This window comes from Cibotium barometz, chromosome 13, assembly GCF_041138505.1.
Source record: "Cibotium barometz isolate CiBa-2024 chromosome 13, ASM4113850v1, whole genome shotgun sequence".
Taxonomy (NCBI): Eukaryota; Viridiplantae; Streptophyta; class Polypodiopsida; order Cyatheales; family Cibotiaceae; genus Cibotium; species Cibotium barometz.
In genome coordinates this window covers 49,843,271-49,855,504 of record NC_141058.1, presented here as the reverse complement: position 1 = coordinate 49,855,504, position 12,234 = coordinate 49,843,271, and the positions used below count along the sequence as shown (strand labels likewise).

Sequence of the window (12,234 nt, the reverse complement as noted above, 5' to 3'; positions counted from 1 at the left end):
GAGGACAACCAATCCGTGCGGCGGTAGATCCGCAACTTGTTAGAGGCAACCTTGGTTGGCAAATAGGACCGGATCACCAATATTCAGTTCATGGGTAAGGGATACATAAGGATCTCTTCGTCCCTCACCGAGAGCGTTCTAGAGCGGAGCTCAATCTCAGTTCAGGAGGTGTAACTTCCTAGAGGACCCGGGAGTTTCGCAAAACACTTGACCATTAATGCAATCAAGGTACGAAACGAAGGTACGAAAAACGGTACCGGTATGGGACTTTTAAATTTTGAAAAATAAGTTCGATTGAGGTACTATCCACTTTAAAAAAACACTTGAAAAAAAGATATTTGTACACTTTTAGAGATGCAAAGTCTAGAGAAGTTGTAATTTGTCATATGACATAAACTCAAGAGTCATGAACAATGAACACTGAACATGCCATAAATAAGGGTTTTGGCCCACGGCCTACAATAGGAAATACAAAAAAGTGTGTTGTGACCACTGACTAGTCACAACACTAAGTACAAAAATGTCTAAAGTCTAGACTCTAGTCCTCCTCCTCAGAGAAATCACTAGGGGAAGGAATGCCCTCGCTAGAGAGGCTTCCATCATCAGAGGCCAACCCAAAACTGCCCTCGCTAAGGACATTGCCCTCGTCATCGTACTCGGGCTCTCTGATGCCTGCAATAGGAGCATCCTCTTCTTCAGCAACAGGTGCTAAAGTGCTCCTCGAAGTCGAGCCGGAGCCACGCCTCACATATGTAGCCACCAGGGTCGAAGTAGGGCGCCGAACAGTGCATCCGCGACCTCCTACCTGTGTGCCACCTCTAGCTACGCGACCTCTACGAGTACGAGAAACTCGACGGTCAATCTCCTCTAGCTTCCTATAGAGATCGGCATATATGGCCTCCTCATCTGGATCTCGCTCCTTGTGGACACTGTCAACTTGAACTCGTCGACATTCACCTCAAAGCAAAGTTCAAACATTTATAAATTATTAGACTGTAGTCATGGCACATGCATTTATAAATTATTATTAGTGAGTTGAACTTTGAACTCTGGAGATCTCTACCTGTTTGTGAGGACAAAAGAAACCAAAGGACCAAATATATGAAAGATCAGAGTAAAACACACAGCATGCAATGGTGATGTGAATATAAAAGATGAAGTCCGGTACAAGGAGTTCTATGTGAGACTCCGAATAAGCAGAGAGAGCTACTGTCCCATAAAACGCAGATAGCAGGGCTGGAGTGACCCTGATGAAAGCGTTGAAAAAGAGCCTGATATAAGACTAATGGGAGCCTGAAGTAAGGCTGCTGATGTAGGCAGCGAAAAGACTGTGGTGAGGTTTAATGTAGGCGGCCAAAACCTGCAGCAGTTAACGCTGCCTGCTGTAGGAGGGCAATACCAGCAGTGGTTTTAATGCTGCAAGAGAACCTTCGAACCTGCTGTAGGCGGGCGATACCAGCAGTGGTTTAACGCTGCAAGAGGACATGCAAACCTGCTGTAGGCGCTGCCAAAACCAGCAGTGGTTTAACGCTGACCAACAGGAGATGGCGAGGCAAACTGTGCAATGAAAGGCAGTGCGTGAAGATCGCAAGGTGCCAAGGATTTCTCGTGGGTTGATGGATGGCGAAAGCAAGTCGAGACCCTTATATTTATATAAGGTGTTTTTATTTGGTCGGCCAATCATGGAAGTCAGTCAGTAAAGAAGCGGCCCTTTTTGTGCTGGGTAAATATTGGGAATATTTTCACACCCCCCCTCTCAAACCAAAAAGGGATCATGAGAGAAGATGAGGGGACAAAAAATTGGTTGTCGAAGATGAGGATTTCTGTGTTTGACCAAGCATCTGGGATTGAGAAGTACTGGAAGAATGCCACAATGCAAGAGGTTTTCACATGCATGAATGCCCATTTTTGGGTTTTCATTCATACATGCGCCCCAAACACAAAAAACAGAATGCAGAGCAGAGGGAATGCAGGATGGAAAAAAATGCGATGTAGTGGTTTTCACAGGAGTCATGCCCTCATGGGGTTTTCACTGACTCGTGTGCCCGATACAAAAATGGTAAAAAATGAAGGGAGAGGCAGATCCCCCTCTCAATGAGCGGAGGGTGATGGTGGTGGACCGATGCCAATCCGATTGCAAAGACGCTCGAGAATGGGGCGGTTGACGGACTTCGTAAGGATGTCTGCTTGGTTGTTTGCCGTGGAAATGTACTGAAGTCGGATGGTACCAAGCTCAACATGTTCCCTGTTAAAGTGAAAATGGACGCCCACATGCTTGGTACGGTTAAAAAAATAGGGTTGCCAGCAAGGGCAATCGCACTCTGACTGTCGACGAAGATGGTAGAGGCGGTGTCGATGGAGATGCGCATGTCGGAAAGAAGTTGACGAAGATACATAACCTCAGTGGTGGCATCATAGAGGGCCCGGTATTCGGCCTCTGCAGAAGAACCTGCAAACAGTGTCCTACTTTTTGCTAGACCAAGAGAAAGGGGCAGATCCGAGGGAGAACAAATAATCACCATGAGAACGCCGGGAATCGAGATCACCAGCCCAGTCGGAGTCCGTGTAACCGTGCAAGGTGATCCCACGACTGTAGTGAAGGCCATACAAATAGGTACCTCCTAGATAGCGAACAACCCTCATCGCTGAACTCCAATGTGGCTCCTTGGGAGCATTGAAATACTGACTTAAAATGGATGTGCAATAGGATATATCAGGACGAGAATTTCCAAGCCAAATAAGTTTCCCAACCACCTGCCGATAGGCTCGCTCTTCATGTGGAGGTGAGTCCACTTCCTTTGACAGTTTAACGGTGGGATCCAATGGAGTGGCCACGGGGATAGCACCATCAGGAAAATAGGAAGTAATGAGTTGGAGACAGTATTTCTGTTGAGACACGAAAATACCATCAAGATGTTGGATCACCTCCATGCCAAGGAAATATGAGAGAAGACCGAGATCAGTCATCTCAAAAGTTTGTCTGAGATGTGCCATGATATCAACCATTTTGGCTTGATGGGAGCCTGAAATAATGAGGTCATCGACATACAGAACAAGGTAGCAAACCATTACCTGGTCAATGTGAATATAGAGATTGGGGTCACAGTGTGATGGGTGAAAACCTTGGCTGTGAAAAAATTTGTCGATGCGATGATACCACGCCCGAGGTGCTTGTTTAAGCCCATAAATAGAGTGTAACCCACAAAAATGAGCAACTCACTCCTTGGCTCAAGCTTGCCCCTTGTATCATTCCTAGTGTGAGTATATGCTCGACATCCAAAGACACGGAAATGGGAAACGATTGGCTTTTCGCCAAAGAAAGCTTCAAATGGGGTCTTGTGGGGAACAGCAACCGTGGGGCAACGGTTCAAAAGATACACCGCAGTGTTGATCGATTCTGACCAGAGGCGTTCAGGCAGCTTAGCTGCAAAAAGTATGGAGCGTGCCATATCCATGACTATTCGGTTCTTGCGCTCGACCACTCCATTCCGTGAGAGAGAGTTGGTGGAAGTGAATTGGCGTTGAATGCCATGATCTTACAAGAACTAAGAAAATTGATGGGAGATAAATTCACCCCCATTGTCACTACGAGCAGTCCCAATTGAGACGCCCATTTGATTTGTGACTAAACGAACCCATGTGGAAAAATATTGGAAAGCGTCAAATTTATGCTTTAGAAAATATACCCACATGTATCTTGAATAATCATCAACAATCAGCATGTAGTATAGAGATCCATTCAAGGAAGGGGTTGGGGATTGGCCACTCAAGTTGAAAGGAATCAACCGGAGGATTACCGAAGCCCGATGAGTAGCATGTTGTGGGAATGGGGAGCGATGTTGTTTACCCAGTTGACAGGGCTGACAGACATCCTTTGTCAGTTTGAGGCTAGGTATACCTTCAACTAACTTGTCTCCAGATAGCTCATAGAGAGTGGAATAGGGTAGATGACCATAGCGAAAGTGCCACAATCGTTCAATGTCGGAGGGAGCTTGGGTCACATAGGCCCAAACCCGATGAAAATCTGAGTCAACAGAAGATGGCTCAATTAGAAAAGTGGACATTCGGTACAAACCATCCTTCTGAGCTTGTCCTTTGGCAACAACAAGACCAGTAGTTTCATCAATTACCTCAACAACTCGTTTGTTGAAGTAAACACCACGATCGAGTTGGGTAAGCTGGGAGACAGAAAGAAGATTGAGACCTAAATTAGGGACAAGATAGACATTGTCCAAGGTAGCCTGGTTGGAACCAATGTTAGTGTCAAATAAGACAGTGCCAATGGATTTTATGGGCATCATTGTGTTGTTGCCACATCGAACTTCTCCCTTAACGGGACGCTGAGAAATGAAAATGTCAGCATTACATGCCATATGGTGAGTAGCGCCACTGTCAACTACCAAAGTGATAGGATGACCACAAGGAAGAGTGGGATGGGCCTCAATAATGAGCACAGAGGGATTATCAGGTAACTGACAAATCTGAATGAGGGCAGAGGCCTTTCCCTGCGGATGGCCTTGTTTAGGCCTTCGTTTCTTCCTTTTTGTGGAGTGATGGCAGTAATCAATCTTAAGGGTGACCTGAGCAATATTGGCTGAAGGGCCAGGATGAGATGTGATGGAAGACCAGTCAGACATCTCTTCAGGAGTGGTGAAAGAAACGGACTGGGAAGGTGGGACGTAAGCAACCTGACTATTAGCTCGCCAGTGGAAGGAACGTGGCCAAGAAGAACCATTTCCTTGTTGTTGGGTCTTTGGAGGGAAGCTTGGTAGAGTAGGTGCTGGATTGCCACCCCCTCTGGATCACCAATTTGGGGCATTGCTACCACTTTGGTTGTTTTGGCCGGTGGAGGTAGTGGGGTGGAGTTGGTGCCTCTATTGTCCTTGTTTTTAAAAACACACTCATCATCAACATGGCCAGGTATTTGGCAAGAAGTGCAAAATCTATTCTTTTTGGGAACATTTTGCCAGTAGGGAATGGGTGTGGAGGCAAGATTTTTGGAATCAGTGTGGTTGCCAGTAGATTTGCCTTGATTTCCTAAGTTGCTGTTCCCTTTCCCTCATTGTCCTTTTTGAGTAGAGCTTGTATTGGACACAAGGACCCCCTCTTGGAAGGAGGGAGAGGATGACTTCTTGGGATGAAATTGGTCATGCAACCTAGCGAAACACACGAGTTGGCATTCACACTCATATAGGTTAGGCATAGGCTCTAATCTAATGGTCTGGGTGACAAAAGTAAAGAAGCTTACCTAGAATGCTGGGTGGGACCGCAATGCCAGAGGATGTCATGTTAAAAGATAACTGGGATAGGTAGAAACCATACGCAAAACCCAAAAGAGGTGCAGGCAGTGATGACTGCATGCCAACACTAGTAGCAAGTGGTATGGGTTGGGAGGGAGGGTTTTGACTTTGAATTTGGGCAGTATTCCATAACACATTAGGAGTTGGAACAGAAAGTGAACCAGAGGAGAAAACAGTGTTACCTCCTTAAACATCGGAAGTCGGAGAGTTGAGTTATACTCCTAGACCCTCCTCTATTAGGGTTCACAAAATGCCAGGGATCGAGGGTAGTTGATGGTACCGTTTGTTGAACCTGTGCCACAAAAGAAGATACCCATGCAGAGTTAGAAATATACGTACTAATAGGCACATACGAACCTGACGCGGTCACGGACAGGGAAGATGATGGATCTCCGAACGATTGAGGAGGTACGTGTCCTTCCTGAGAAAGAGTCTCGTACTGAAGTCCAGTTTGTCGTTTAGAATGAGAAGGAGAGCTCTCCAGTTGAGGCTGAATACCTGGGTCCAATACTGGCACACTGGCTGTGGGCATGTATCCTCCTCTGGAAGTGACGGCTGATAAGCTCAAAGAAGAAAAACCATACGCCAAGGGTGAAGAGGGTGAGTGGGTAAAAGTAGGCTGGTGGTCTCCCAAAGAAAGACCTCGAACAGGGCTCTCTAGTGAATGAGGAGTTCCATCCTCTGTGTGATCTAAATCGAAATAAGGGGAGTCAGTATCTGGTATGAAAAGCTGATCCTCCAGAATCGAGGGTAGACGATCCATGGTGTGTACTTTCTAGGTCTTCGATCCCTTTGCTCACGATCGCTCTAATACCATGCAAGGACAAAAGAAACCAAAGGACCAAATATATGAAAGATCAGAGTAAAACACACAGCATGCAATGGTGATGTGAATATAAAAGATGAAGTTCAATACAAGGAGTTCTATGTGAGACTCCGAATAAGCAGAGAGAGCTGCTTTCCCATAAAACGCAGATAGCAGGGCTAGAGTGACCCTTATGAAAGCGTTGAAAAAGAGCCTGATATAAGACTGATGGGAGCCTGAAGTAAGGCTGCTGATGTAGGCAGCGAAAAAGACTGTGGTGAGGCTTAATGTAGGCGGCCAAAACCTACAACGGTTAACGCTGCCTGCTGTAGGAGGGCAATACCAGCAATGGTTTTAACGCTGCAAGAGAACCTTCGAACCCGCTGTAGGCGCGCGATACCAGCAATGGTTTAACGCTGCAAGAGGACTTGCGAACCTGGTGTAGGCGCCGCCAAAACCAGCAATGGTTTAACGCTAACCAGCAGGAGATGGCGAGGCAAGCTGTGCGATGAAACGCAGCGCGTGAAGATTGCAAGGTGCCAAGGATTTCTCGTGGGTTGACGGATGGCGAAAGCAAGTCGAGACCCTTATGTTTATATAAGGTGTTTTTATTTGGTCAGCCAATCATGGAAGTCGGCCAGTAAAGAAGCGGCCCTTTTTGGGCTGGGTAAATATTGGGAATATTTTCACACACTGTTTGGAGATCTCCATGTCATGCATCTTCTCCACCATGCGCATGTTAGCACGGCAATATACAAGCCGCTCTAACTGCATGGTGCTGAGACGGTTTCGTATCTTTGGGTGTACGAGTGAGTAGGAACTCCAGTTTCTCTCACATGCCCCTGAAGAGCAATCCTATGAAAAATAAGAGAGTTAGAAATTAGAATGTAAGAACTAGTTAGTAGTTACGACTCTAGAGACTAGAGTATACACCATATATTCAATAGTCACCTGTGACAAGACTCTCAAAGCCACTTTTTGTACGTGAGCCATTTGATAACCAAATGACTCCCACCAAAAAAGTGGCCGGACCATTGACTCCCTACTCCAGCAAAGTGGGTCCGTGAAAGCGACTCCCCTTTGATCATCATACCGAATGAGCTCTTGGAGGAAGTCTCTTTGCTCGTGGACGGGAAGTATCCTTGGCAAGTAGACATCTCGATCGGAAAGTAGCTCCTCATAGGCGAAGAGCCTTGGTACTTTGTAAGCGGGATGTAACAAGGCCGCAAGACCATGGATAGGTCTATGCATCCATCGCCACCTCCTCTCCACAAGTGCCACGATCGAATCGCGTCCCGGAGTGAGTGGAGGCTCGGTGGGATCCCTAGAATGCAAAAATTTCACTTTAAGGTTAAGTCTTTAAGAAACGAGAAAGAGATGTGAAAACGAGATTTGAAAACATGGGACATGGGTTTAGCTGTTTACCTAATCCGCTCCATAGGAGTGTCGGGGCCCTCCTCATCAAGCACGGTGGTCGCACGAATCTCCGCTAGAGCCTCTCGCATGAAGTGGGTGAGTAGCCCCAATGTGGAGCCCTCCATGTCGGCCATGCACAAAACCCTATACAAGGAAGTCACCGCAATGACAATGGCACGCACCTCGCGCCAAAAGGACTCTCTCATGCATAGCCGTTGAGCGGCTCGGGCCTCATCTGCACTAGTCACCAACTCCTCCCTTAGCCATGCGACGAAATCCGAGGAGACCACGGTCATCTGGAGCTTCGGTTGCACGTCGTATAGCCGCTCCAAGAGAAGCCACATGTAGGCAAACCGCGTGGAAGAGGGCTTCTTAAGCTCCAAGTCGCATTGCTCGCGAAACATAGCGAGCACCTTTACCTTCTTTGTGAAGAAATTCACAATGGATAGGCCTTGTGCAACCACCCTCTTCACCCACTCTAGCTTCCCCACATCCTCCATGAGTAGGTCTAGACAATGGGAGGCACAAGGAGTCCATACAATGGATGGGAACTCCGCCTCTACCAAGCGCCCGATTTTGCGGCAACTGGATGCATTGTCCGTGATGACTTGAATGACATTTTCATGTCCGACCTGCAAGTAACACAATGGCAATTTGACAAATGCAATGACATTCTTAGAAGTTAGAAGCTTGAACATAGTACATAGTACATACCTCTATGATGGCTTGCTGGATGTGACGATAGATAAAGTCCCCCGATGTTTTTTGCCCCGCCTTTCTGGTATCCACGACGCATAAGAAGTATGTGCCGAGAGCGCATGAAACAAGGATGTTCATGATACCTCTCTTCTTCCGATCACTCCATCCATCGGAGAGGATAGAGCAACCATACTTTGCCCATCCTTCCCGCAAGGGTGAGAGTTTGTCGTTGATCCTTTGCCTCTCATCATCAAGCGCGGTGGTGCGCATCTCATGGTAGGTGATACCATGCCATTCACCATGGGATGGCCCCACCTCCGCAATGGCCTTCACCATTTTGTGCCTCTGTGGAACCTTGACCACATTGAAGGAGAGATTGCAATCTATCACCGTGCGTGCAATCTCCTCATTCGCGGCTTTCATCTTCGCCTTCACATAGGTGAGGTGGTTAATGTTTGCACCGATGGCAGTTTGCCTCAAAACCAGAGAGCTCTCCTCCCTTGGCCTCTTTGATTGGAAGTTGGAACCGCCTAAGACAGAGCCGGAGCCGCATGGGATGGGCGAAGGAGTTACGGATGCGGAGGTACTAGACATGGAAGCTCCTCTACGTCCACCTTTGCCTTGGTTGCGGATGAGCGAGTACTTCTTCACTATACCATCCACAATTTCTTGGGAAATCTCCTTGCACAGCGCCACTTCCCCACCAAGCTTGGACACATGTGCAAGGAGCCTTGTGACGCTACTTGTGTAACCCTTCCCGCAAAAGTTACACGTCCATTTCCATGACCCCGAATTACCGGTAGGTTTCTCACCGGTGGTGGTGTATAAGGCAAAAGCCTCATGCTTTTCCTTTCCTCCGGACCTCATTGCCAAAGTGGCAAAGTCTAAAGAGAGAGAGAGAGAGCTTGAGAGAGAGAAAGAGAGCTTGAGAGAGAGAGAGAGAGAGAGAGAGAGAGAGCCTAGAGGAAGAGGCTAGAGCCTTAGCTCTAGGTACTAGGTAGTAGGCCTCGAGAGAGAGAGAGCTTGGGAGATAGATAGATCCTTGAGAGAGAGAGAGAGAGAGAGATTGAGAGAGCTTGAGAGCTTGGGAGATAGATAGAGCCGAGAGAGAGAGAGAGAGAGCTTGGGAGATAGATAGAGCCTTGAGAGAGAGAGAGAGAGAGCTTGAGAGCTCTTATACAAGGGCCAAGCCTCAAGGCTCTAGAGACTAGCATGGAGGTGAAAGCCTAGGCCCTAAAGGGATCCAAGGGCCAAGGCCATGTGGCCCATCATCCATGGCACACGAAAAAACGGCTACAACAAACGGGAGACACGTGCGAAAAAACGAGCGAAAAAAACGATCAGAAATGGACACAAAAAAAAAGATAAAAAACGGGTAAATTTTTTCAAGACCGTTTCACTGACGCACGATACGAAACCGTATGGCGGTACGACCGTTTCGTTGGACCGAAACGTCCATCGACGTCAAAACCGTCTCGCAATAGTTTCGCACTGCTCGTTTCGCACCGTCCCGTACTTTTCGTGCCTGTGCTGCGGTACGCCTCCCGCAGACAACTATGAATGCAATTAAACACTGAAATCGGCAACAGCCTTAAACATATGCCACATAATCCACAAAATTGTAAAAAAGAAATATGCGCAATTGAGGCCTTATGGGCCGACCCCCCCCTTGGAGTATTTTATTATCCAAGGAGAATAATATCATGTACAAGCTTTGAGGGCCTTACTCTCCGCATGGGAGATGCCGGATTATCCATACACAACCATCATTAAGAAGCCCCTAAATACCATGGAGTATTTTATTACCCAAGGAGAATAATATCATGTACTGTGTACAAGCTTTGAGGGCCTTACTCTCCCCATGGGAGATGCCAGATTATCAATACACAACCATCATTGGACCATACACACGGGCTTTCATCAAAAGAAGCCCCTAAATACCATGAATGTGTGTAAACCACCTCTTCCTGTGAGGGTTCTGATCTTCCCCATCACCATGGATCTTCAAGATGCTATAGTGAGAAAAACTCAGCTGAAGCAAATAATATACCATATACATCACCATGAACAAGTCGGGCAGCACCATGGGCAACCAAAACAGGTCAGGGCAGCATCAATAAAACTGGTACAGCAGCTACAGAATCTGAAACAGTAGGTACAGCCCTCCACTCAGCCGGTACAGCATATACAATGGCTGGTATAACAGGTACATAATCTGAAAACAGCAGGTACAGCCCTCCACTCAACTGGTACAATAGGTACAATGGCTGGTACAGCAGGTACAATGGTTGATTCAGCTCTCACAGCATGCATACAGCCATGAAGAGGCTAAAGAAATAGAGAAACCCTCTATAGAGGGGAGTGAAGTAGCGTAGAGGCTCTCCATAAGGCGCTGTAGACAAGAATGCGAGCAGCAACATGGTAGAAGAGAGCTTGCAGCAGGAGAGCCTACTCCAAATGAAGAGAGGGGACTCCAAGTACAATGCTTTTGCAAGCTTGCAGCCTTATCTTTTGACCCATACAAATATCACTCTAATAAGTGGATGCCACATGGCACACTTATTTTATCCACTTATAAGAGTGTGTTCACACTACTAGAACAATAACCCTTTTAGGGGTTATTCACACACACACACACACACACACACACAACCAAAGGTTCACACACGAGGGGACACACATGAGACTATGAATCCTAACAAACTTGCCTTCGGAGAGCGAAGGTGGAGATGCTTGAGAAGACCTTCAATAGCCATGATTACTTCAAGAGCCATGATAATTTGGGCTCTAAACTCCAACACGTGATACAAAAGCACACAGTGTGCCAACACCTGAACTCTCATGTCGAGCCTAATATAAGAGCTTCACCATGCATGACTGTGCCAACATCAATCTACCGAAAGACAACCCCCCTGACTCTAGGCAGGGGATGACACAAAAACAAGGCCTTTTATAACATTAAGACATTACAAAATGGAAAACATACATAGGATTATCTAATTCAGTTTTTGGGGGACTTCTCGAGCAGAGAACCCATGACTTAAACACAAAAATAGGGAAAAGAGAAATTTTTGGAAGGTAATAAAATTCGCGAGTGTATGTCGATGAAGAACGGTCTTTTCCCACAACGTTTCCATGCCACTGCTCCTTCCATGGCTCTATGGAGATTCAATTCAATGTAGGAGGCTTCAATTTGGAAAAGCCCCAAATTTTCCATGCTGCAGTGCTCTTGTTTGATGCACAAAAGCCCCAAATTTAAAAGAATGCAAAAGCTTTAACTTTATGGTTTGACCATTTTCAGGAAAAATCCGCATAAGTGTGCACACTCAACCTTATTTAATTATTATTTCCTTTGTCGACTAAAGTCTATGGTTGCATGTTCATACTGGTTAAAGTTTGGGCAGACAAACTTATAAATTATAAGAGAGTTCACATTGGGCTGGACTTTATTAATGAACCGGGACCAGTTATGAGTGTTGGGCACCCGGGCATTGGACCAAAAGCCCACGAGTTGCTAAAAGTGGCTGACGAGGTATTTTTATGGCACACGAGTTGCCTTTCTAGGAGCATGGTGTGTTGAACGAGTCACGACAGCCAAAAAGAGCAAGTCGACTTCTTCTAGAGGGAGCATAGGGCTGTTGGACAGCAGGGAGAAGAGAATTTAGGCTAGCTGACTGCTCCTACTGGTGCCAGACAGCTGGTCCGACTATCAAAAACATGTGCTGCTCAGCTGGTCGATTGAGATATCTCTCTTTCCTTGTGCTGGCCGAATTGTAAACAAGCTATAGAGAGCTAGTCGAGTTGCATACAGGCTCTCTAGGGCTGGTCAACAGTTTCTCTTGCTTCTCTACAGGCTGGCTGTGCTGATTTACAGCATAACTCCGCAGAATAACAAGGCTTTCTTGGGTTGGAATTGATAAAGCTTGTGTCTAGCTTCAACACTACTCACTGGTTGCAAAAGGATTTGGCCAAAGTATTGTTTTGGGCCTATTTGAAGCTATTGGTTTGCACAAT

At 46.6% G+C, this 12,234-nt stretch overlaps 2 protein-coding genes across 5 annotated transcripts in view; both read right to left on the bottom strand.

The window, feature by feature from the left end:
• LOC147632781 (uncharacterized) overlaps positions 1-12,234 on the bottom strand; it is a 38,108-nt gene that overhangs the window by 15,724 nt on the left and 10,150 nt on the right. The gene's annotated exons all lie outside the window — the stretch shown is intronic.
• On the bottom strand, positions 6,667-8,623 carry LOC147632782 (uncharacterized). Its single transcript, XM_086806923.1, has 2 exons — positions 7,540-8,623; positions 6,667-7,429 (listed from the first exon to the last, which is right to left on the bottom strand). Exons 1-2 carry the CDS (start codon positions 8,217-8,219, stop codon positions 7,000-7,002), a joined length of 1,110 nt encoding a protein of 369 aa, XP_086663049.1. The 5' UTR covers positions 8,220-8,623; the 3' UTR covers positions 6,667-6,999.